Source organism: Lepidochelys kempii, chromosome 4, assembly GCF_965140265.1.
Source record: "Lepidochelys kempii isolate rLepKem1 chromosome 4, rLepKem1.hap2, whole genome shotgun sequence".
NCBI classification, from domain to species: domain Eukaryota; kingdom Metazoa; phylum Chordata; order Testudines; family Cheloniidae; genus Lepidochelys; species Lepidochelys kempii.
The window spans coordinates 40291192-40317511 of NC_133259.1; the positions used below are offsets into that span (position 1 = coordinate 40291192).

Genomic DNA, 26320 nt, shown 5'->3' on the forward strand with positions numbered 1-26320 from the left:
TGTTAATAACTTGGATAATGCAGTGGAAGTATACTTATAAAATTTGCAGATGACTCTAAGGTGAGAAGGGTTGCAAACACTTTGGAGGATAGGATTAGAGTTCAAAATGACCTTGACAAACTGGAGAATTGGTCTGAATTCAACAAGATGAAATTCAATAAAAACAAAAGCGAAGTAATTCCTTTAGGAAGGAAAAATCAAATTCAAAACTACAAAATGGGGAACGACTGGTGGTACTGCTGAAAAGGATCTGGGGTTATAATGGATCACGAATTGAATACGAGTCAATGTGATGCAGCTGCAAAAAAGGCTACTGTCATTCTGGGGTGTATTAACAGGGATGTCGTATGTAAGACATGGAGTTAATTGTCCTGCTCTACTCAGCACTGGCAAGGCCTCAGCTGGAGTACTGTGTCCAGTTCTAGGCTCCACATTTAAGGAAAGATGGGGAAAAATTGGAAAGAGTCCAGAAGAGAGCAACAAAAATGACAAGTTTTAGAAAACCTGACATATTGGGAAAGGTTACAAATCTGGACATATTTGGCTTTGAGAAAAGACTGAAGTGGGACATAACAGTCTGCAGATATGTTAAGGGCTACTATAAATAGGACCGCAATCAATTGTTCTCCATGTCCTACTGCAGCAAGAGTGATTTAAGTTAGAAATTAGGAAAAACTTTCTAATTCTAAGTTCTCGCCTAGGCTTCCATGGTGGTTGTGGAATCCCCATAATTGGAGGTTTTTAAGGACAGGCTGGATGAACATCTGTTAGGGAGGGTTTAGGTTTACTTGGTCCTGGCCACAATGCAGGAGCTGGATTTGATGATGTCTTGAGGACCGTTCTAGCCCTACATTCACTAGAAGTAAGATCTACTCCAATTCAAAAAACTGTCCAAAACTTCAGATTGCCCACATGCTCAGGGTTCAACTGACAGCCATATTTGGGGTCGGGAAGGAATTTTCCTCCAGGGCAAATTGGAAGAGGCCCTGGGGGATTTTCGCCTTCCGCTGTAGCATGGGGCACGGGTCACTTGCTGGAGGATTCTCTGCACCTTGAAGTCTTTAAACCATGATTTGAGGACTTCAATAGCTCAGACATAGATGAGAAGTTTTTTGCAGGAGTGGGTGGGTGAGATTCTGTGGCCTGCATTGTGCAGGAGGTCAGACTAGATTATCATAAGGGTCCCTTCTGACCTTAATATCTATGAGTCTATGAGACTGAAGAGGTTAGTTAACAAGCTCGTCACTTTAGCCAAGCTACAAGGTTTCAGCATGAATAAGTAAATCTATATATGTTTTTCCTAGCTTCAGAATCAATCTATGTTTCACTGTGAGTAATGTGATTAGGGCAGGAAGAAACTAAATGCATCATAGGTAAACAAGAGTCATTACCCTTTTCCTGTTGCAACATTCAAAAACTGTACAGTCACTCGAACAAGTTCTGGGATTCCCCCAGTCTTCTAGAGGCTGAAATTTCCCTTTTTGAAGAGAACTGCTTAGTGTAAGAAACTTTTAATCAGCATGCCAGGGAAAAAAGTTTTATTTGACAGAATATTTAGAGGCTATGCATTTCTCTTTTGGAAAGTGTTATAAAATACAGAATTAAAAGCTTGTCCAGAATTGCTGTACACACAAATCAAAACAGTGATATTTTGATAGTACATTCAATTTCCTGAACTCAACTCCACAAGTAGTATACTTGCAAAACTGTTTTATTTCACTTTATACAAAGTTGAACCATGTATTTTAAAAAAATCTTACAGTGCCATAGATCACATCTACTGCAGTAGAAAAAGTTAACATTGACTTGATAAAAATTAAATGGTCTAGTTCATATAGGCTCAGTTCAATACGTAGGGCCATCCAGGGATTTGAGCCCACCTCTATATAAGCTAACTGTGACTTAGCTTATACAGAGGAAGATCAGTACAGAGCCCGAAGCCAGAATGATTCTAACAAAACATATCAGCTCTGCATCTGCAAATCAAGAGTTCACATAAACTAACTCTCCCCACTTCCTTAGCTGGGACTAGCTCTCCCCTGCTGGGGCCTTGCAGCTGAAAAGCAACTGCAAGTGTTACACTCCCCCTTCTGAACTCCATTTAGGAGCTGTAATCAAGAGACACAGTTTAGGTTGTATGGCCTCCTTACAACTTTTCATTTGGTTGTCTGACAGTGAATCAAGGATGATAATTCCCTCTGGATTATGTCCTTAGATAACATGTTAAGCCTCGCTGCCATATGCTTGTGTGCAGAAAGGAAATGTTGAGAAGCACCAGTTAGGCTGAAATTGGCAATACCTGGACATTCTCAAAATGAGGCCGCCTATAAAATAAAAATTAAAAAGCAGCTCCCATATGCATAGAAACCTCTTAATTTGCTAGTTCTTGACATCTGTATAGTATAACAAATTATTTCTGTACTGTCAAGGTGCTATCAGATTGTATGAAGGAGTTGTAAAGTTACTCTTGTGTATACAGCCTGGCCTTCAGTGGTGCCTACAGATGAATTTCACTCCAAGTACTTAAAAGAACAGTAGAAACTCAGTAATGCTTCAGACATCAGTACCTGGGAACAAGACAATGATTATATAGTACAACTTTGATAATCTAAACAAAATGAGAGAAACCAAGTTCAGACAAGCCAGATTTCAGACAATCATTGGACTGTGAAATGAAACAACATCTAGAGATAGCAAGGCATTTGGGATAACAGGAGTTGTACTGTACATGGCTATCTGCTACTACACATACCTGCCACAGGGTCCCAACGCAACCAGCCACAGGAACAATAAAGATGGATATGCAACAGATTTTAGATTCCTTAATGGAAAAAAACATGATAGCCACCAAACCTGAAAAGCTTACAAGAACAAAAATATTGGCCTTGTGCCTTTGTTTCTTTTGGAAGTATAAACTCAACCTATAATTTAATTTTAATGCATTAGAAATATCAAAGAAGTCAACTCAGTTCATCTCTAGGTTTGCTGGAGAACATGTTGTATTATCGGCTCTCACATCTTAAATGAAGGGGCCTGGGTGTTTCCAACAATGTCCTTTCTCTAAAGTGTTAGTCACTGAACTTACATACATTTAAAAACAAAAACAAAAAACTGAGTAAGAGTTTGACTAACTTTACTTCTCAGCTTTCACTCCTGGGATGTCTCATTTCACTAGCTCTTCTGTCACCCACAGTCGTCTAGGCTATATAGACCCTGCATTTTTATCATAAAAAACACTATCCAAAAAAGAAAAGAAACAAAAATACATCCCCTTTTAGGCCTTCTTTATATATTATGAAACATCAAAAAAGGGTGAAAGCTAATATTTGTTTAAAGTCTTTTCCAAGTCATCTTTTAAAACAACCCTAAGTGAAGGCAATAGCAAACATTAATATAGGCTTGTCTTCTTCATGATTCTCAAAAACTCTTGCTCATTTACTTCTCCATCTCCATCTCGATCAGCTTCATCAATCATTTCCTGTAAAGAACATTTAAGACTAACAACCAGACTCAATATACAAGACCTTTTATTTACTTTAAAGTAGGGCTGTCAAGCGATTAAAAAAAATTAATCGTGATTAATTGTATGATTAAAAAAATTTAAATATTTTGGATGTTTTCTACATTTTGCAAAATATATTGATTTCAATTACAACCCAGAATACAAAGTGGACAGTGCTCACTTTATATTTATTTTTATTACAAATATTTGCACTGTAAAAAACAAAAGAAATCGTATTTTTCAATTAACCTAATCAAGTATTGTAGTGCAATCTCTTTATCATGGAAGTTGAACTTAAAAATGTAGAATTATGTACAAAAAATAACTGCATTCAAAGATAAAACTACGTAAAACTTTAGCACCTACAAGTCCACTCAGTCCTACTTCTTGTTCAGCCAATCACTCAGACAAACAAGTTTGTTTACATTTTCAGGAGATAATGCTGCCTGCTTCTTGTTCACAATGTCACCTGAAAGTGAGAACAGGCATGGCACTGTTGCAACTGGCGTCCCAAGATAGATATTTACATACCAGATGCGCTAAAGATTCATATGTCCCGTTATGCTTTATCCACCATTCCAGAGGATGTGTCCATACTAACGACAGGTTCCGCTCGATATCCAAAGCAATGCGGACCGATGTGTGTTCATTTTCATAATCTGAGTCAGATGCCACCAGCAGAAGGCTGATTTTCTTTTTTGGTGGTTCAGATTCTGTAGTTTCTGCAACGGAGTGTTGCTCTTTTAAGACTTCTGAAAGCATGCTCCACACCTCATCCCTCTCAGCTATAGCACTTAACCCAAGGTTTAAGAATCTTTTGAAATGCCTTCCAAAATCTATGTTTAGAAATCCCACATTGTTACCTGCTTTGCATTTTGTCAAATATGCAGCGAAAGTGTTCTTAAAATGAACATGTGCTGAGTCATCTGAGACTACTATAGCATGAAATATATTGCAGAATGTGGGTAAAACAGAGCTGGAGACATACAATTCTCCCCCAAAGAGTTCGGTCACAAATTTAATTAATGCATTGTTTTTTTTAAATGAGCGTCATCAGTACGGAAGCATGTCCTCTGGAATGGTGGCCAAAGCACGAAGGGGCATACGAATGTTAGGCATATCTGGAACGTAAATACCTTGCAATGCCGGCTATAAAAGTCCCATGCAAACGCCTGTTCTCACTTTCTGGTGACAATGTAAATAAGAAGTGGGCAGCATTATCTCCTGTAAATGTAAACAAACTTGCTTGTCTTAGCGATTGGCTGAACAAGAAGTAGGACTGAGTGGCTTGTAGGCTCTAAAGTTTTGCATTGACTTGTTTGAGTGCAGTTATGTAACAAAAAAAAAAAATCTACATTTGTAAGTTGCGTTTTCATGATAAAGAGATTGCACTACAATACTTGTATGAGGTGAACTGAAAAGTTTTTTATAGTGCAAATATTTGTAATAAAAATAATATAAAGTGAGCAGTGTATACTTCGTAATCTGTGTTGTAATTGAAATCAATATATTTGAAAATGTAGAAAAATACTGCATTTTGCACTCAACTGTCAACATGTGAATGTCAAGGCTGAACCATGTTATAGACGTTAAGAGATGAAGGAGGATTTAGGAGTGTGGGAACAGTTTCTGATGCATTGTAATAGGGGGTTCTTTTTGGAGGGAGGAATGGATGATAGAGGCAGTTTTAAAGATTCACTTAAATGCACTGGGAGGAGAATAGGTTTTGGGGTATTTCACCAAGGCAGCTGGTGTGCTCAGAAGTAGCCCTGGTTGGATACAAAAATGGATAGTAAAGGATGTAGGCTTCCTGAAATTTTTTTCCATTTTAGTGGCAGAGACTATTTGGGGAATGAATTTCGCAAACAAAAGAGTGCATTTCTGGAGTGACAGCATGTTGGTGTTACATGTTAGTAAGCACCAGTCCTCCAGATTGCCCAGGGTTATAAGGTTGACTAGAGCATTCATCCTGCAGTGTTTCAACTTTAACATCTGTTTTTCTGCCAAAGATGTTCCCAGGATTCATAATGGAATAGACAATGCATTGTCTTGATTTCAAGTGGATGGATTTTGGGAGCTGGTGCCAGGAGCCAATAAGGAAACCAAACAGATGATGGTGGTCTCATGGGACCTTGTCTCATGATGGCTCTTGGGGCAGTACACCGATTGGTAGAGACACTAACATTCAGGGCTTATGACAGAAGCTTTAACAATTTTGTGTAATTTCAAGGAGGGACGGCCTCCCTGTGATATGGCCTATTCCAGAGGACCAGATACTTCACTACATGTTTTTTCTGGCAACATGGGCTGACATTCTCTACCAGCTCCAGTTGCCTATCGGGCTTTACATTTGCTAGTAGGGCAACGGGTACCCAGATCCTTGTACTAGAATCTTAGTCTGGAGGTTTGTAATGAGATGGTTTTGAGACACAGGCCCTAGGCAGGATCCTTGTTGTCCCATCACTGTTCAGATGCTTAGGGATTTGGTGAAAGTTCTCCAGCAAATATGCAAACATGCATAGGAGGTGGCCTTGTTCAAGGCTGCGTTCCTGGTAGCATTTCTTGGAGCTTTTAGAGTCAGTGAACCAGTGACTGAGTTGGTAAGGGATAACTCAGGAAGAGCTTCTGAGTACAGTGATTTACAGTGGGAAGAGAGATCAGAGGATGTTGAAAACAGATTGGGAGAGAGAAGGCAACATAAGTCTTTCATGCTACAGGAGGGGGATGAGGTAAGGATTTGTCCGGTAGGGTCATTAAGGACTTACGTAGCCTTGAGACAGGTGGGGGGGAGCCCCTCTTTATGTATGATGATGGAAGATCCCTCACATCCAACCAATTTGTTACCATTTTAAGAAAATGGCTTATAATGTCCCTTACAAAAGGGACACAGTTATCAGATAAAATGGATTAGAAGGGAATTTAGAGGAAAGTTGGGGAAGTGGGGTTTGGGGAACCTAACATCTGGTATAGCAGGGAGCTAACCCCTGTTTCTTTTCAGCCCCCTTCAACTTTATACGAGGTGAGGGCTGGGGGGTCCCAGCAACTGGCTGGCTGGGACTAGGTTGGATGGAGAAGGGCTTGACGGCAGCCACCAAAATAAGGGGAAACAATTACGAAAATAATGACCCGCACTGTGTGATTTATTGCTCAGATATTTTAGGTGAATAAAGTTGTGGCCTAATTAAAACATATCTATTGCCTCCTGTCTTTCTTTCAGAGTAACCTGACATTGTGTCTGACAGAGCTAAAGGACTGGCCCAAAGCTTGTTGGGAAATTATTGGTAAGGTCAGAATTTACCTGCAATTCTTCATCTGTTAAATTCTCTCCTAGCTCCTTGGCAACTCTCTTCAAATTTTTGAAAGAAATCTTTCCTGTCCCATCATCATCAAATAATCTGAAGGCTTTCAAGATTTCTTCTTTTGAATCTTTCTCATTCTAAAATGAAATCAAGAAAAAATAAAAACCCATTGTTTAAATGTCCTCATTCGTTTATCGCATTTGATTTTTCAGACGAAGTAGATGATTACCATTTTTTGGGTCATCATGGCCAAAAAGTCTTCAAATTCAATGGTGCCACTTCCTTCTTTGTCGATATCTGTGATCATTTTTTTAACTTCTTCTTTCTTTGGCTCAAAGCCTAGTGCACGCATTGCTACCTGTAACAAAGAGCGATTCGGTTAACATACGTATACAACTAGAATTATACCTAAACCATTTGCATTAAGCAGTGTTTCAGTTCTTTTCCTCAAACTGCAACTATAACTTAAAGCATATAAATCACAAAGAAATTCTTATCTACATTTCTCATCCTTTTGGTAATGGCATTTTTCTTCCGGAGTTGAGTAGTTTTTTGTGACTGTAACACTCACCGCTCTAACAAAAACAACATAAATTTCTTACCTTGAAAATCAATATGTAAGTTATTTTACAGATGATCTGAATTGTTGAACTGGGACTTCCGTGAGAACAGGAGACCTGCAGAGACTTGATCCTACTCCTATTGAACTGTACAGCAAAACTCTCACTAATGTTAAGGTAAGCTACTATTCTACTTATTGATATATAAACAGTTAAAAGGAATCCCCATTCCTAGCTCTAGGGACTTTTGATATTTATTTAAAGAGAAAAAACAAACAAAGCCAGAAATGCAACAACAATTGGGTATTTAAGGTCCTTTAAAATCAGTCAGTGTGACAGTCAGAAAACAAAATCCCCGCCATTTACAGGCCACAAACAAAATACAAAACATAACTTTACAAATGTGATATTTAGACTGTCATAGATGGAGCGAACATGAAGGTATTTTTAAGATTAAATTTTGTACCTGCAGTCTTTCAGCACCTTAGAACTATGCTTGCTGCTTCTCAAAATTATTTATATAGCATCATCAGCGTGCTAGGTGCCTGAAGCAAATTTAATTTAGAAAGATTACGTTCAGTTTCAAAAATACTTGGATTGGAGTGGATTTTGGGTATAAACACTCATTCTTTCTGAGGTTCAGGTAAAGGAAATAATTAGAGCTGGTTGGACATTCTGACAGAACATCCTTCCATCAGAAAATGCCAGTTAACCAAAAGGTAAAACATTCTGTGGAAAAATGTTGCCTCTGATGAAAATTTGTTTTGAAATGAAAATTGAAAAAAGCATTTAAATAAGGTTGAGACGTACCATTGCAACCTTTTCCAAACAGAACATTTCTGATTTTCGATTTTAAAATGATTTTGTTTCAAAACGTTTTTATCTTGTGTATACCAAAATATAAAAGGAATGTTGAAACTGGAATGAAGCATTTAAGTTTTGTCAAAATGAAATATTTCGATCAACCAAAAATTTGTTTCCTGGATTTCTGATCAAGGAAAATTCGTATTACTTTTTCTTTCCATTTCAGAATGGAAGACGTTTCAGAGTCATGAAACTCCTCCCAAACAGCTTTAGAAATCATGAATGCATGTGATGTATTGAATTATTTTACCTAAGAAACATATTGCAAATTTCTGTTCTCTTAGAAGCTGTTAAATTTATTGGTTCTAAAATTAACTTTTACATATTATCAATATATTAATTAGACCAGCCAGACTGCTGACAAGGATTAGTGTTTAAAGTCACTGAAGTCAACAGGAGCTGAGAGTAACTCAGCACATCTGAAAATCCAGCCTGAGATTTCTCCAGTTAGGCACCAGTGCTGGATTAATGCAAGGGTTGTAGGGGCTACAGCCCAGGCCCTCAGGCAAAGGGGGACCCCACAAAAATAAATCCATAATTGTATACAATTCAGTGGTCACCTACCTGTCGATCACGATCAACTGATTGATCCTGGAGCCTCTCCCAGTCGATCGCGATCTCCGGGCCGCTAAAAGTCCAGCTGCACAGCAGGGCTCAGGCAGGCTGCCTGCCTGCATGCCATGGCCCCATGCCGCTCCCAGAAGCGGCCAGCTGCTGGCACATCTCTGCGGCCCCTGGAGGGCGGGGGAGAGGCACCTCTGTGTGCTGTCCCTGCCCACAGCACTGTCCCTGCAGCTCCCATTGGCTGGTTCCTGGCCAATAGGAGCTGCCAGGGGGGCACTTGTGGGCAGCGCATGGAGACACGCTGTCCCCTTCCCCCCAAGGGCACGCAGAGATGTGACAGCAGCCGGCCGCTTCTGGGAGCTGCGTGGGGCCACAGCATGCATGCAGGCAGCCTGCCCAAACCCTGCTGCACCACTGGCTGGTAGCCCCCTGTGGTAAGCGCCTCCCTGCCGGAGCCTGCACCTCACACCCTCTCGGGCACCCCAATCCCCTGCCCCAGGTTAGAATCCCCTCCTGCACCAACCTCTCTCCCAGAGCCCGCACCCCTCACCCTCTCCTGCACCCCAACACTCTGCCCCAGCCTGGAGTTCCCTCTTGCACCCAAACTCCTTCCCAGAAAGAAACTAATATAACAGCTGTTCTAAGGTAAGAAGTAGGCTATTTTGAATTAACTTAACTATGTTCTACATGTTAAGACTGAAATGTAACCACAGAACAGCTTTGTTAATTAAAAGGCAAGTTTAGTATAGCGTTAATAGCCTCGATGCCATAATTGTGATCATTTTGTTTTAAATTAGAGAGAGACTTGTATACAGGCACCCCAAAAAATCTAATAGCCCTTGGCCTCAGGAGAGTTAATCCAGCCCTGTTGGGCACCCAAGCATTGGTTTACATTTTGTAAAATTTAGCTCTCCGAAAACAAGCCATTTCATATATTATTTGGGACTGACAATGCCAGCCTACAATTGAGTTTGGACACTGGTGAATAGAGCAGGTCAACAGCTACAACTTTGAAAATAAACATAGAAAAAATTAAAACCTTCAGTTCTTTTACATCAATGCTTCCAGATCCATCAGTATCAAACAAATCAAAAGCTTCTCTGATCTCCTGCTTTTGTTCTTCAGTTAGTTCTGGTTTCAATCCACTTTTCTTCCGCTGGGAAGCACCCACGCCAGCTTTTCTGTAGTTAGATGCCTTCAATAAATGGATGAAAGACAAAAGTTGGTAAAGACCCATTTCAAAAAAACAAACCAAAAAATACTCCGCAATAGTAGAACAAAGAGCACATCTGTTGCTGCAACTAGTAGATGTTGGCTCAGTTCTGGCCAGCACCCAGAATCCTTTTGCTCAGACTATCAGGAACCACCCCAAAGAGAAAGTGTTGAGCTTTAGGCAGCTTGGGATAAACACACTAGCTAGCTGTTTCTGCCAGAATAATCACCAATTAAATAATTAACACTGTTTACACAAACTGTCATCTTTCAGTGGCAGTATTAACACACCACTTAGATGACTGAGGATTTTACATTTCTTGACTACTGCTTCAGTCTGTCTGCAGGCAGCACGGCATATATTTAACCTTGAAAACATTAAGAGAAATCTATCTTCACAACCATAATTGCTAGCACTATAGGCTTCAACTCTGAGCATGACTCAAGAGTACCTCAATACTTGTGTTCAGCACAGAAATGGGAGTGCTCATTCTGGGATTATCTGGGGCTCTCCCTTGCCCCTGGTTAAATTAGAGCAGCTTCTGAGCTGCTATAACTTGTACTCTGCTTTAATTGGCACCCTGGGCCACAGAAACCAGAAAATGGCAAGTATAGTGCCTAGCTCTAATACACCCCTAAGTCACTGACAGTCAGAGAGAGGAAAGGGGACTGGCTATGTAGGAGCCACTTACGCAGGGTGTATTCCCCAAGTCCCTATTACATTGCCAGAGTAGTGTAAAGGGGACATATTTCAATGGAGAATTGCATTCCTTCCCCCTCCCTTTTTTTTTTTTTTTTTTAAATTTAAAGCCTAGAATCTGGAGTACAATTCTGCAACAGGAATGGCAACTTCCACCGCATCTCTGAACACAAGAGGCTTCAGACTGTCTTCAGTGCTGGTTCTTGACTCTGCCTGGGTTCACATGAAAACAGTATTCTTCAAAAGTTCAAACTTTATGGGCGAGAAAAGTGAATAAAAAGTTATTACAAGGGAAGTCTAATTTTGCACTTAATAGGAAAAGTTTCTTACCTATAGTAAGAAATTAGACTTTTCAGGCCCTGTCCTAACTTTTTGCCAGTAGGAATGCCACTAAGGTAACTAACTTTTTTTTTTTTTAGATTCTATTTTGGGTTGGAATTTTATTTTTAACGTGACTCGTCCATGCCAGGTTAGCTTAGGATCCCATTACTCCAGCAAATCTCTCTCACATTTCATTCCATTAACATGGCTGCTCCAGATTTTTAATATTTAAAAAGCCCTAAGATATATCACATTTAAGTAACAGAGGGACTCACAGGGAGACTCTCTGATGGAAAAGGAAGGATAAATTGTTATACAGCAGAGGCCCAAACCTTGTGTCTTTCAAACTCTCCATACATCCAGTTGATCAAATGTACACTGCTTATCGTTCTTTCCACACATTTAAAATTTTAACACTGCACAAATTCTTCAGTGCAAATATTTCATTTACATTCTTTTCTTGCCCACACACTTGGTGTATGTGCTAAGTGACAGTCAGACACCAGAACAGGCTAAATTAATTCAGAGAGTCCATTTACCCAGTGTGAGCGGCACTGTGTGTGTTCCCTGCATGTTATCACTCCCAAAATTCAAACTGCAGATTTGCCATGTTTGGTATTTTATCTCTATTAGACAAAAGAGTGACATCACTATGTCACCCTGAAAAAAGGAATTTTTACCTGTCCTACTCGAATTAAATTTGGGGAGGTTTATTTTAGCATCCTGCAATCTAGTCAAAATCAATAATGCCCCATAACATAAAAAATAAGTGGAAGAGGTGGAAAACCTGAACAGACTAGTTTTCCAGGGGCCGCGTAGCAGCCTTCAAGGTGAGCTCAAGTGTCTTAGCCTCTCGGTGTAGCTCGGAGAAACAACAGAGCTGATTCAGACAGGTGCTTACCAAGGACCCCAGGCCAAGGGAAGTGTCTATGGATGAGTTGTCACATGAGGATAAGCCACTCTAGGGCATATACAAGCAAATACAGGATACCCTGTAAAGTTGCTGATTTGGGGTGTCCCTATAACAACAAAAACAAAAAGCAGCACCACACCCACTCCTTGAATCAGCAACACCACAGGCCCAGAATCCTATGCACGCAGCCAGAATCGAGCAGCCTGTCTGCCCAGGGCTGAAGAGGGCTCCTATATTAACCCCTTGGCAGGATGTCCACGATTTGATGGTAACGGCTTTAAAAACAAGAGAGCCACTGCTTAGAGCGAACACCACCCGCATGGGGCCGCTCGCCTGGAACTAGCCCTGCGCCTTCCCCCGCCATCGCAGCTTTGCCAAGAGGGCCCAGCACTGGTTGCTGCAGCAGGGCTGGGATCCCACCTAGTCTTCACACAGGGCGCTGAACCTCGCCGCTGTGGGGCGGGGCGGGCCGGGCCCCGCTGCCCAGGCCCGGGGGTTGGCAGCTTGTCTCGCTGGGGAAGGGGTCCCGGCGCGCTCGGATGGCGGGGGCGGATTTACCGCTACCAGGCCAGCCCTGCTAGGGGCGGGGGAGGGGCGCGTGCACACTCACCATCCGGCTCGCGGGGCACTCGGTGCAAACCGGCTCCCCCCCCGCCGCGGGCTGAGACGGGGCGTCAATTGTTCTGCCACCTGCACGCACCGAGCGCCTCTCCTGGGCCCGGCAGCGCGGCCCGTCCAATGACCAGCGGGAATGCCACCGAAGCCCCGCCCACACCCGGGACCAGTCAGGTGCGACGGGCATTGTGAGGTCACACCGAACGCCATGTTGCCCGTTGGCTTGGATACACACTACAAACACAGGCGTCGTTGTCCCGGCAACAAATCCCCGTTTTCGCGGCTCCCGGGAGCTTGGGCGCATGCGCCTGCCTGGACCGACGGAAATCCCGAGCTGCGCGCGCGCCACGTCTCGAACGGGAGTGACCCTCCCCCGCAGGCGGCCCAGGCCCTCCCCTGCGCGCGGCGGAGAGCGGTCAGTAGTGCGGGCTGGGCCGGGCCGGGCGAGGTCCAGCGGCTGCGGGGGGTGGCTGTCCCTGCCTCCGTTGAGGGCCCAAGCAGCGGAACCCGGCTTTCAGCCGCTGTGGCGAGCGGGTTGCGCCCATTTCCCAGCCGGGGGTAGCGCGAGAAACTCCCGCGGGCATCCGCGCGCTGCTGCAGCCCTCTCTCACCCCGCGTCTGGGACAGCACCTGCGGGGGGCGTGGCTGGCGGGGTGCCTGCACGGTGGGGCCAGCGGCTGGGCTGGGCTGCCAGGAGAGCCTCCCCGCTGAGACACCTTAACAGTGGTGCCAAGGGGCTGGTCTAGGAGGAGGCATTCCTGGGAGAGAAACTGGCCGGGGGGGGGCGGATGTAGTTTCCTCATTGAGACTTGAGTACGATACAGTAACTCCTCGCTCAACATTGTAGTTACGTTCCTGAAAAATCCAACTTTAAGCGAAACGCTGTTAAACAAATCCAATTTCCCCATAAGAATTAATGTAAATGTGGGGGTTAAGTTCCAGGGACATTTCTTTCACCAGACAAAAGACTATTATATAGACATACACACACACAGTATAAGTTTTAAACAAACAATTTAATCCTATACACAGCAATGCTGATTGTGAAGCTTGGTTGAGGTGGTGGTGGTGGAGGAGGGTGGGATATTTCCCAGGGAATACTAAATGATGAACTAGCAATCAGCTGAGCCCTCAAGGGTTAACACGTTGTTAATATAGCCTCATCCTCTACAAGGCAGCACAAATGGAGAGAGGGGAGACTGAGATACATACCATGTGAGAGAGATGCATTGCCTCTTTAAGGTTTCAGAGTAACAGCCGTGTTAGTCTGTATTCGCAAAAAGAAAAGGAGGACTTGTGGCACCTTAGAGACTAACCTATTTATTTGAGCATAAGCTTTTGTGAGCTACAGCTCACTTCATCGGATGCATACCGTGGAAACTGCAGCAGACTTTATATACACACACAGATCATGAAACAATACCTCCTCCCACCCCACTGTCCTGCTGGTAATAGCTTATCTAAAGTGATCATCAAGTTGGGCCATTTCCAGCACAAATCCAGGTTTTCTCACCCTCCACCCCCCTACACACAAACTCCCTCTCCTGCTGGTAATAGCCCATCCAAAGTGACAACTCTCTACACAATGTGCATGATAATCAAGGTGGGCCATTTCCTGCACAAATCCAGGTTCTCTCACCCCCCCTCCAAAAACCACACACACAAACTCACTCTCCTGCTGGTAAAAGCTCATCCAAAGTGACCACTCTCCCTACAATGTGCATGATAATCAAGGTGGGCCATTTCCAGCACAAATCCAGGTTTTCTCACCCACCCCCATACACACACAAACTCACTCTCCTGCTGGTAATAGCTCATCCAAAGTGACCACTCTCCCTACAATGCACATGGTAATCAAGGTGGGCCATGTCCAGCACAAATCCAGGCTCTCTCACCCCCCCGCCCTTTCCACTCTAAGTACATTGCCTTTTTAACAGGTTTCAGAGTAGCCGCCCTGTTAGTCTGTATCTGCAAAAAGAAAAGGAGTACTTGTGGCACCTTAGAGACTAACAAATTTATTTGAGCATAAGCTTTCGTGCGTGCATCCGATAAAGTGAGCTGTAGCTCACGAAAGCTTATGTTCAAATAAATTTGTTAGTCTCTAAGGTGCCACAAGTACTCCTTTTCTTATTGCCTTTTTAAGTAGATCAGCAAGTTGAGACAGCAGCTGCTGCAAGCAAGCTCCCTCTGTCCTGAACCCTGTCATGTTCCCTCCTCCCCCCCCCCCGCTCTACATGGAAAAGGGGTAAGTGGGGTACAGGAACAGGGCAGAGGGGAACACCCTGACAGCCCCCTCAATTCTTCCCCCCCCCAAAGCAAGTAGAAGGCTCCTGGGAGCAGCTCCAGGGCAGAGGGCAGGAGTAGCACATGGCAATGGGGTGAGGGATAGCTGAACTGCCAGCAGTTGATAGCACAGGGAACTTAGGGGAGCGGGGAGCTGATGCGGGGCCGCCAGTCCACCCTGGTTCCAAGCCCCCACCAGCTAGCTGCTACGGGCTGCTCTTTCTGCAAGCAGTGTACAGAGCGGGCAGCTGCCAAACAAGGTTATAAGGGAGCATTGCAGAACTTTAAATGATGATCTCTAATTGATCAGCAATGAAACAACGTTAACTGGGAAGACTTTAAGTGAGGAGTTATTGTACTTGTACTTAGTTGTGTACTAGTTATTGTAGTTATTTAAGTGAGGAGATAGGCCATGCGCTTGGCAAGACTAGATTGGGGGAGGCCTCTGCTAATGAGCAAAGTCTGTTCTAGTGCCTAATCACCTTCAGCCAATTTGCTCCTTCACTGTCTTTCATTTTTTAAAACTGATACAATGTACACAGTTGTTTCCCTGTGTGTTTAACAGAGCTGCAGACTCTTCTTTAGGGAAAAGGAATGCAGGCTTCTGAGACTTGGTTACTGGCCACAACAATTTATGAGAGGCTGTCACACGCCCTGCAGATTGAGCTTGTGAAGAATACCTTCCTTACCGGCAAACAGGCAAAGTCAGGAATGCAGCTCTCAAGGCAGTCTGATGTCTATGCACCTAGTCAGGGCACAGTGTGTTCTGAGATAGGGTGACCAGATGTCCTGCTATTACTGGGACCCTCCCGCTATTAGGGGCTTTATATGTCGTCCCCCCCCCCCCAAAAAAGTGTCCTGATTTTTCACACTTGCCGTCTAGTCACCCTAGTTCTGAGATGCTGTGGAATTTACCATGTAGTAGGGTAGGTCTACACAACTGCTGGGAGCGTGCTTCCCAGAGTGACTAGATAGACCTATGCTAACTACGCCCTAACAAGATGCTAAAAATAGCAGGGTGGCTGTGGTGGCATGGGTGGTATCTTGGGCTAGCCACCCAAGTGCATAGCTGCCGAGCCCCCCAAGTATGTATTAGAGTGAAAAAGGAATGCAGTCTTTTAAGATTCGGGCTTGGTCTACACTGCCAGCTTATGACTAAATAATAACTACATAGTTGAGCAACGCAGTTATACCAACCTAATTCCAAGTGTAGACTGTGTTATGGGAGGTGGAGGACTCACACTGACCGGAGTCAGTGTAGGCAGCATCTTCCCTAAGCACTGCACAGCTGTGCCACTGCAGTACAGTTAGTATAGACAAGCCCCCTGTCTCTAGCCAGAAAATTTTTTGAGAGACTGTCAGTCTCCAAATAGCAATATGCTTGAGGTAGATGGGATAAGGAATTGCTGTTACTCTGCATGGCTCATAGTAAACTAAAACATTTTTCAGCTACCTGTTTTCCAGTAACTATGCTGCTGCACCAGGGCTAGCAATGGGGTGTGTGGGTGGGTATGTGCACTTATGTACAGACAATTCAGCAGTTTTTACTATCACTTCATGATAATATACTAAGAGCTGGCAAATTGATTCAAAATTTTATAGTGAAGACCCTTAAAGATGAAGATGCTACTGGGGAAAGCAAAGTAATACAAACATACAGTCTCTCTCTCTCTCTCTCTCTCTCTCCTTCAGACTGTAAAAATAAACTGCACATTTTAGGCCAAGAAAGATGATGCAGTGAAACATACTCTTTCTCTTGAAAAGAGTTTTATTCTGCTCAGCTGTTTACAGAGGATAGGCTTTCCAGTGGAGTTGGTCCTGTAAGTCAGTGTGCAGGTTGGGTTGGTAGAAACCCATTAAGGCAGTCAAAGGGTCTCAGGCTAGTTAAAACATCACACCTACGAGGTGACATAGGTATGCCGGAAGAACCCCCAGTATAGATGCAGATGTGCTGACAGAAGAGTGCTTCTGTCAGTGTAGCTGATATCACTCGGAGTTGGCTTTCTGTTGGCATATACCAGGGGTTCTCAAATTGGGGGTCAGGACCCCTCTGGGGGTCACGAGGTTATTACATGGGGGGTCATGAGCCTCCACCCCAAACCCCGCTTTACCGCCAGCATTTCTAATGGTGTTAAATATATAAAAAATGTTTTTAATTTATAAGCGGGGGTCGCACTCAGAGGTGTGCTATGTGAAAGGGGTCACCACTACAAAAGTTTGAGAACCACAGGCATATGCTGTGTCTACACTACGGGTCTTTGCCAGCATAGCTATACCAACATAGCTATGCTGGCAAAGCATTTTCAGTGTAGACAAGGCCTTTCTTTATCTTACAGGGTCTTCTTCCTCCTCTTCTTCACTCTTCCCTGGCCTTTTCTGCTGTAGGTAACTTGAAAATATAACCCCAACTAACTTTTTGTTTTTGTTTTGGATGAGTGAAGAAAGAAGTATGAAATGACAAAATTCTAAATGCAATGTCTTGTACTACATGTTAATTTCCTGTGTTACAGTCACTTGTATGTTATGGTTATTACCAATATACATGTACGCATGATGGAAAAGAAAAAAGTTACAAGCTTTTACAGCTCAAAAATGCAAATCATTGGATCTTTTACATAAAATGTCTCAAGCAAAAGATACCCAAATTGCTTTATGAACTGATATACAAGTTATACGTAGCACTGTAGGGATTACTTCACATCTCTAGTATATCCCATAGGCTGAACTGAAGCATCTGTTTTACAGCAGCAGTCCAGATTTAGGACTGGAAGTGAGGATTACCTTTTTCAGTTGAAATATCAGGGGAAACTTTAGGTGAACAGCCTGTAATTGACAGTGTTGGAATTGACCATAGTGCTGGTGTGAATGTCTCTGTTTTACAGAAGGTGCCACAGTATCTTTTATCACAAATCACAGAGCTTTGGTTTTTCATCTCATCTGATAGACAGCACCATAGTACCTCATAGTGCAGAAGCATGGGTTCAGTACTAATTCACAGCTTCCTCAACAGGTAGAAAACTTGATGGGACTGCTGGTTATTGGGTCAGTCCCAGTAGAAACAGAGAGAAGAACACTCCTGGAGAGGTTGCAGGGGTGGCCCTTCCCCCTCTAGAGGCTTTATCTACTCTTTGGCCAACTAGAGAGGAAGGAGCTGATTGGTTTCTTGGTTTCTCCTTTCATAGTTTAAACCCTAGCTTTGCCCATATGGAGCCTCTTTTTGCTCAGCAGCTCCACCCTGTTACCTGTAAGTATATTTTCACAGCTGTGTCTTGCAGATGCTGTAGGTCTGACCAGTAGCCTGTCTGGGGATCAGGAAGGGGTTTTTCTTCTATTGGGGCCAAATTCTCATAGTTCTGACAGTTTTTTTTTCCTTCCTCTCAGCATCCTGGAGGTGCACTTAGGTTAAATAGGATTGAGGCCAGGTCTACACTAAAATGTTGCTCAGAGGTGTAAAAAAGCCAACCTAACCCCAGGTGTAGTCAGTGCTAGGTTAATGGAAGAATTCTTCCATCAACCTAGCTACTGCCTCTCGGGGAGGTGGATTAACTACAGCGACAGGAGAACCCCTCCCTTCACTGTAGTGAGCATTTATTGCTGAAGTGCTGCAGCAGTTTAAGTGTAGACATAGCCTTGGTAGTTGATAGGGATGTTAGTTTGTTGCACCTTGCAGCCACTTTCCAGTGCATTTAAAAGGCTAAAATTAACAATTCCCAGAAGTAGAAGACCTTATGGCCTTCACGGGCTGACGTCTCCCACCATTTAGTAACGTCTGTCCCCTCATGGGTCTTGGGGGTACTGATAGGATTCAGAAGAGTGAGCTGAATCCAAGGGATAAGATGAGATGGTCTGCTCTAAGTTATTGGTTCATATGGTAGGAGACTTGTAACTCCTGCACTGAAACCATTTAAAATGAGGGTATGGGTATGTGAGGGTATCGGTGACAGGACAGCAAGTGCCCCACAAGTTTAATGAAGTTTCAGTCTGTTGCTTAAAATTCATCCTTGTGTCTGTCTTCATTCACCACTGTGTCTGGATAAATAAAGAAATAATTGCGAAACTGGCAAGTAAAATTGTTAAGGATTCCACTAATGAAAAAGGAGGATTGTTTGTGAAAAATACTGATATATAGCTTGACAAGCTTAGATTATTACCACAAGAGGCTGCCAAGAAGAGTTCTTTTTTTGGGTGCACATTCCCCTTCCCATCCCTCTTCAGTACAGTTTCAGAAGTTAATATGAGTTGCTTATTTAAAATCGTACTTTAAAAATAATCACAATGATTATAGACATGTGGAATAAAATTATTCTGAGTGTGTGATTCTCTTGGAACTGACTTAAGTTTTACTGACTTTGTCTTACTAAATAAATTAAAAGAAAGTTCTGTGTTCAATTCAAACTTCAGTGGTTCCTTTAAGCCTTAGTTCAGGCCTACAAAGACATTGCATGGAACAAATATATAATAAATGAACCTGTAAAAATGTTGCTGTCTTACATGCAGGACTTGAAAAATTTTACTAGGCAGCCTTGTTAATAGAATGGAAGGGGGACAGGGGATGTCATGAAAAGGGACAAGGATGAATAAATGGTAAAGGCAAAGTTATGTGGGGACAAGAAGCTTGATCTTGACTGTGGGACAGGAGGGTAAGTCATTGGAGGAATTCAAAGACAGGGCGACACGGTCAGAACAACAAACAAGGCAGATGATTTTAGCAGTGGCATTTTCTATAGTCTGGAGAGGGGATTATGTGGGTGTCAGAGAGGCCAAAGAGTAGAAGGTAATAGATTAGGATAGGAGGGGTTGGACAAGAATGAATTTTAGCTAGAGGATCAGTGGGAAAAGTTTGGATCTTGGGGCATGTCTACATAGGGACACTCAGAAAAGTTCAGATAAATTAACTAAACTTGTGACTTTAAATTGCATTAGTGTAGGCATAGTAAACCCCTGTGATGATGCTCTTGGTCAGAAGTAAAGTGGCCTTCGTTTGCTTTGGTTTAATTTACTGTGAATTAACTTGCCCGAGTGTTCAGTGTAGACATGCCTTTAGAAATAGTGTGATGGGAGAAGCAGTATAATTTGTACATGGCCTGAACGTTTGGGGCAAGGAAGAAGGAGGAGTCAAAGATGACTACCAGTTTATGGGCCTGAGTGATAGGACTGGAAGGGACTTCAAGAGGTCATCTAGTCCAGTGCCCGGTTTCAACACTGAAAGAGGTTGTGGAGTGGAGAGGTTATATAGGGAAAGAGAAGGCATTCAGTTTTGACATGTTAAAGAAAGTGTTTTAAAATTAAGTTCATTTCTCTGAGCAGTGCCATTGAAGTCCAAGCTGTAAAATCTTTGTATTTTATTCATGAGGCATAAAAAAGTGTGGCTTTAGACCGTTTTTTCATGACTATGTTAGGAGAGCCTGCCACTGAGTGGGAATGAAATATCTTCATGGTCAATATGGTAGTTGGTCCCTTTCCAGCTCTGTTTGAAGTCAGTGGTATCACTAAGGGTAGTAAAACCTATGCCTACTAGTGTTTGCAGACAAGATATGTTTCCAGCCCTAACAACATGCATTCTGAATCAGACAAACAAATGCAAGATTTGACATAAGAAAAGAAGTCGGAAGAGGAATGGTTTGGGTATGGTCCTAAGGAGTGGTGGTCTTTTTTATTATTAAATCTGATCTGCTTTATTAAATCAAATATATTTGATTTATGGGGTAAAATTAAAATACCTTTTAATTTTGGGAAAAAATCTTCTGTAATGACTTAGCAGTGCAATATTTCAACAACTGCATGCGTCAGACATGAACAACATCTTATAATACAATATTATGCAGTGTAAAGTTACTTCACCCAATCTGTATTCAGTTAATTTTTGTTAATTATATACTGTGTACTGTTACATTTTTGTCAAGAATGAAGTCTTGCGCAATAAAGACAGAAGCAATAAACTTGTATTTTGTTTCCAGATATTGACAGCTGATCATGGCTTTCAGAAATGTGAACAGAAGACGTCACATTGGACTTCAGCAGCTTTCATCTTTATCGTCAATAGGAAGAACACTTTTAGGGCCAGTAAAATCATATAAATTTATTGTAGATGTAAGCACCAGTGAGAGTGTTTTGACTTGTTCTGCAGTTAGACTTCTTGAAAGTTTGGATTTAACTAGTGCAGTGGGACAGCTTCTTAATGAAACAATTCAGGCACAGAACAAAGAATATAAAACTGGGATGACTACCCTGTTGTTTCTTGTTGGTGCATGGAGCAGTGCTGTACTTGAATGCCTTCAGCAGAATGTTCCTTTTTCAATAATAGTATCTGTGATGTCTGAAGGATTGAACTCTTGCAGTGAAAAAGTCCAGTGTCTTCAGCTATCAGTACATGATTTATATAAAGGGCCCGATTCTGTTCCCATTCACTTCAGTTCTAGCTGTCTGGGGCCCCAAATTATTGAAAATAAAACTTCTAGTATTGGATCTAACAGTTTTTTAAACCCTCTTGTGCATATTCCTAAAGAGGTTCCTGTATCTAAAGAAAGTATTCCAGAAGGCCTTCATTCTCATCAAGCAAGCTCTTGCGATGCTCATAACAGATGTTTGAATTCACACCTATGCACTACAGACTATATAACACCCTTATTGGATGAACCAGTGGGCAATAAAACTATGCCTGCAGTTCCTGGAAGCAGCTTGATTACATCCAGCTGTAACAAAAGAACAAGATTAACTCATAGTAGATACTTTAACATTCCAGGAAAAAGCCATTGTTCACTCCAAGTAGACAATTTTGGGGGTCCTCCCACTGGGCCTGCAGCATGTCCTTATGAATTTAATGATTTTGGACAATTGGCAATGGCTCTTAGCCATGGGAATCAGTCTAGCATGAAATTGGTACAGGATATTGTCAGATGCCAGCAACAAGTAGCTGATCACACAGGTTCTTCTCAATTTAATATTGCAGAAGTTGTGACGTGCTGTTTACCAGGATTGTCTGAACATTATTCTTGTGTGTGTCCGGGGTATATCACTTTAGTATCACCAGAGAAAGTCGCTGTTACCAAGCAACTTCAGGATAGACCGCTTCAGATTCTTCTTGTAGATGGTGATCTAACGGAAAAGTATCGTCACTTGGGATTTAATAGACCATCAAATGTCAGAATAATATCAGAAAATGTAGGTTTGCAAGAAAGTAGCTCAGAAAGTTTATGGATAAATTGTGCGTTAGATGTTTTAATACAAGCAAAAGTAAATTTAGTTTTGGTAAAAGGAAATGTGTGTGAAAGTTTAATGGAAAGATGCATCCTGAATAACATATTGATAATCAATCCAGTAACTCACAATGTGCTACATGCTTTTGGGAAGGGCACAGGAGTGCAGCTGGTGACATACCTTTCCCAGGTAAATAGTCATTGTGTGGGTAGCGGTGTCTGGGTGGATTTCTGGAGAACTGGTGACTTGAGCACAATGGAATTGGATAACAAAGTGCCAATCAGTATCAAAGCTGAAGGAATTCATCTGGTAACAGCTGTGCTTAGTAGCACAGTAACTGCAAAGATGCAAGTCACTGAAGATCATTTCTGGACTTGTGCTTATCGCCTGCATCATGCTCTAACTGACCAGAAAGTTTTTCCTGGAGGTGGTGCTGTTGAACTGTTGTGTCTCAGTCATCTTAAAAAGCTTGAAGAACAATCTTTAAAGCAAGCAGATAAAAAACTTTCAGGAGATTTTTACATGTCTTCTTGTTGGCTGACAAAATCATTCACACAGTATAAACCAGTTGTGCTTAAAGCTCTGGCAAGTGGTTGGCATCAGTACCTTTCAAGACTCATGTGTAACACTGCTCATTATGCATCAGAGTTTGAAGTAAGCACTTCCATCGAGCATCATCTCAAAAAAGCAGCAGACTGTGGTTCTCCTTCAGCATATATTCTGAAAGAGTTCAATAAAGGAGATAAGGTCATGGTGGATTTTGGTCTTTCAACTAAACCTGAGGAGGCTGTAAAGATATATGACAATGTTACACCCAAGGTGGAAGCATGGCGCAGAGCTCTAGACTTGGTGCTATTAGTGCTTCAAACAGATGCTGAAATTATCACAGGTCCTAAGAGAAATCAGTTATTAAATTCACATGTATCTAGTGAGTTCATATTTTTATAGGACTCGGTAGGTTTTATGTATGACTCTAACTCAGTGGGTGGAAAATTTGCAGGTACACGGAAATGTTTATACAGCTATAAAGCAAACTTTTAAGGAGTTATGCCAGTGATATTTACAAATAAAATTCAGCACATGGATGTAGAGACAAACTAGATAGTGCTGTAGCTTTTAATTTCTAGAAATGGAAATTTGAGTATCCACCCAATCTACACTGAGACGAGGTCAAACTGATGCATGAGAGAAGTATGAAGCTACTAGGTGGAGTGGGATACTAATGGAAATGAGCTCACTGTCTCTAAGCAACAATACTGCCTGTTTGTTTCCATGCTCTCTCCATTAACCGCCTCCCTACCTCTTATACTACGTTGCATAGGAAGCAAAAAATACAGCTCCAGACTCCTCAGATGGAGAGAAAAGGCTGAAATTTGGTCTGGGTTTCTGGCGTGTTTGTGCTTTGCAAAACAATGGGCTGGGGTGGGGGGTGGGAAAGCTGAGGGCTTCATCCACAGATTTCCCTTTACTACAAAGTCAGTTCTTGTCCTTATTCACCTGCTACTAAAGAGGAGTAGCACCCTCCTGTCTCAACTGCTGTTTTTGTGGGTGTTCTGTAATTTTAAGGGGGCTTTGCTTTGTCTGTCTCTAACTACCTTTTGATGGGGGTGGACCTACTAAATTCTTGTTTCTTCTCCATGACTGAACTCACTGACAGAGTTGTCACCTCAAGAGCATTCTCCTAAATCAGTGATTTTCAGCTTGTGTTCCATGGACCCTGGGGGTCCACAGTCTATGCCTAAGATTTCCAAAGGGGTCCACACCTCCATTTGAAATTTTTTAAGGGTTTTTCACAGATGAAAACCACTGTCCTTAATCAACAAACTCTCTTTAAAGGCAACCTACAAGGGTGGGGAAAACAGTATGTGCTCCCCCTTTCTATCCTTTGTCTTACGGTTTATAAAGAAGGCCTGGAAGATTTTTACAATTCTTATTTCTAGTGGGGGTTTTTTCACATAAGAAACTTCAGGTCTTGTCTGCGCTATTCCTGGAAGAGTGTAGAGGACTCAAAAATTAGTGAGATTGACATCACAAGTAACAAATGTTTTTTGCCTTTTTTTTTTTTTGATGACCACCCTTTCCCCAAATGCCTGATGCTGTTGAGAGGGACGATTCAACACTTCACCCCTTTAGTTAAGGATTAAGACAGCTCCTTCTCTGCTTCTCTGGACTTTTATGAAGAGCTCAACCAAAAACAGGGAAGAGAAGTCTTTATGCACAAAGTACAGTGAGGAAAACCCCACATTTGTGCCTTCTGTGTGGATGAGGAAATGGGCACTCTTTCTTTGCAGGTCCCATTCCAAGTGCTTCAGAGACTAGCTATTGTCAGTTGCGGGGAAATCTGCTCTTCGTTTGAAAATCCGAGAAGGTGAGAAGTATTAAGCATACTTCACTGAATATTATTCCATGTAGTGAATACCCAGGATCAGCTCCTCAGCTGGCCTGAATCAATGTTGTGATGTTAACTTCAGTAGGTTCATGCCAGCAGAGGATCAGGCAGCAGATTTGCTACCAAGAAGTGCTCAGGTGACCATATAAGACATTATACAATTATGTTAGAGGGGTAGCTACTCCCTTGGAGGAGGGAGCTTCCCTATGCCTCTAGAGAAGGTGCTGAGAGGTCCTGCTAGAAGAAATAGAGGTCATGGAGGTATCTGTAGCCAGAGTAGCTATGTTAAAAGTGGAATCACAAGTGTTACTAGTTAAGATTGAGGTACACTGGAAAGAGCTGACTGAGAAAGCTCGAACTGAGCCTGGCTCAAGCCATTGCCATTACCTTCCTTTTCCTAAGCGTTAAAATTCACTTAAATTTGTAGAAAAAATAAAAAATGTTTTGTCTCTGGTGAGAAGGGAGAATAGCTTTCATATTATATAATATTACCCCCCAAAAGGTTATATTTCCATCTTTTACTAAACAGGAACCTGCCTCGGGCCTATATTATAGTCTTGGGCATGACAATTTACCTCTGTGCCTCATTTTCCACATTTTAAAAGGCGGATGATAGTATAGACCAGTGGTGGGCAACCTGTAGCCCATCAGGGTAATCTGATTGCAGGCCGCGAGATATTTTGTTGACATTGACTGTCTGCAGGCACTGCACCTGCAGTTCCCAGTAGCCATGGTTCTCTGTTCCCGGCCAATGGGAGCTGTGGGAAGCGGCGCTTGCAGGTGAAGGGGCCAGAGGGATATACTGGCCGTCACTTCCCACAGCTCCTATTGGCCAGAACAGAACTGTGGTGTGCCTGTGGACGGTCAACGTCAGCAAAATGTCTTGTGGCCCGCAATCAGAGTACCTTGATAGGCAACCTGTGGCCCGCATGCAGCCCATCACTGCTATAGACCTTATTTATAAAGTGCTTAAAGAGCTACTGATGAAATATAGCAAAAGACAAATATTTAGATTTACACATCCTTTATAACCCTTTTCATTTTTGTACCAATTACTTTGTGAAAGTACATTACCAGTGATTCATAAAAAACTATTTGAAAATATCATCTATATTTTGAACCTGTACTGACAGTATAATGTGTGTGATTTGGCGCACTACAAAAAGCTTCTGTATTTTTAATGTTCTTTAATGCTAAGAGAAGAAAGGGAAGTAGGAATCATTCATCCATTTTAAATGTGTATATAAAATGAGAATGTGTATCTGGATATGCCTTTCAGTATACTGCTAAGTCAATTTGTACATGCTGCAAATTCAAATTCAGTACTCTAGCCTGCAGTAGATTATATTCATGAATAGTACTACATTTGGTGCTGCTTGCAGGAAGAGACCATAATTTTGTGTTTATAAATAGGGCATAAATTTCTCAGTGTAAGAAATGTATACTACACAGGTTGTCAAATCTTGGAAAACGTCTCACTTGAAACACTGCTTTTGACAATATTTCCCCCCTCTAAATAAAATAAAATGACAGTCTTAACTGGTTTCCTTTGGGTTCTTTTGGTTATCCCTTTTCAACAAAACAAGGGATGACGCTTTACAGACAGCGTTCTGTAGTGCTTTCGTTGTGGCAAAAGACCAAATCTGAGTCTGGATAATTTAGTCAAGTCATTTTACCATCTAGCAGCATTTAAATAGTAAGCCGAGCCCAGATGGAATTGGTATTGGTATTAGTTGTAACAGAAAAGCATATAACTGTGGAGATGAGTTTCTCACACTAATACTTTGAGTAAACCTCATGGTGAGTGTCTCATACTTTGGGTGAAAACAAAATAGAAAAAAGACTGTAAATGGTGGTACTAAAACTAATTCCTGCTCTTGAGCATTTTTGTATCATCACTG

At 42.2% G+C, this 26320-nt stretch overlaps 2 protein-coding genes across 4 annotated transcripts; one reads left to right on the plus strand and one right to left on the minus strand.

Moving 5' to 3' along the window:
• Window positions 1-1521: 1521 nt before the first annotated feature.
• Window positions 1522-12869, minus strand: LOC140910358 (uncharacterized). 2 transcript variants are annotated; one of them, XM_073341064.1, is made up of 5 exons: window positions 12546-12869; window positions 9829-9984; window positions 7031-7159; window positions 6801-6938; window positions 1522-2567 (listed from the first exon to the last, which is right to left on the minus strand). In XM_073341064.1, the coding sequence occupies exons 1-5, from the start codon at window positions 12852-12854 to the stop codon at window positions 2511-2513; spliced, it is 789 nt and encodes a 262-aa protein (XP_073197165.1). In that variant the 5' UTR covers window positions 12855-12869; the 3' UTR covers window positions 1522-2510. The 2 variants fall into 2 exon arrangements, with proteins under 2 accessions (XP_073197165.1, XP_073197164.1); XM_073341063.1 differs by having other exon boundaries at window positions 1522-3478.
• Window positions 12801-26320, plus strand: BBS12 (Bardet-Biedl syndrome 12). Of its 2 annotated transcripts, none has more exons than XM_073341061.1 (2): window positions 12801-13076; window positions 20791-26320. In XM_073341061.1, the coding sequence occupies exon 2, from the start codon at window positions 20807-20809 to the stop codon at window positions 22976-22978; it is 2172 nt and encodes a 723-aa protein (XP_073197162.1). In that variant the 5' UTR covers window positions 12801-13076; window positions 20791-20806; the 3' UTR covers window positions 22979-26320. The 2 variants fall into 2 exon arrangements, with proteins under 2 accessions (XP_073197162.1, XP_073197163.1); XM_073341062.1 differs by having other exon boundaries at window positions 12801-12965.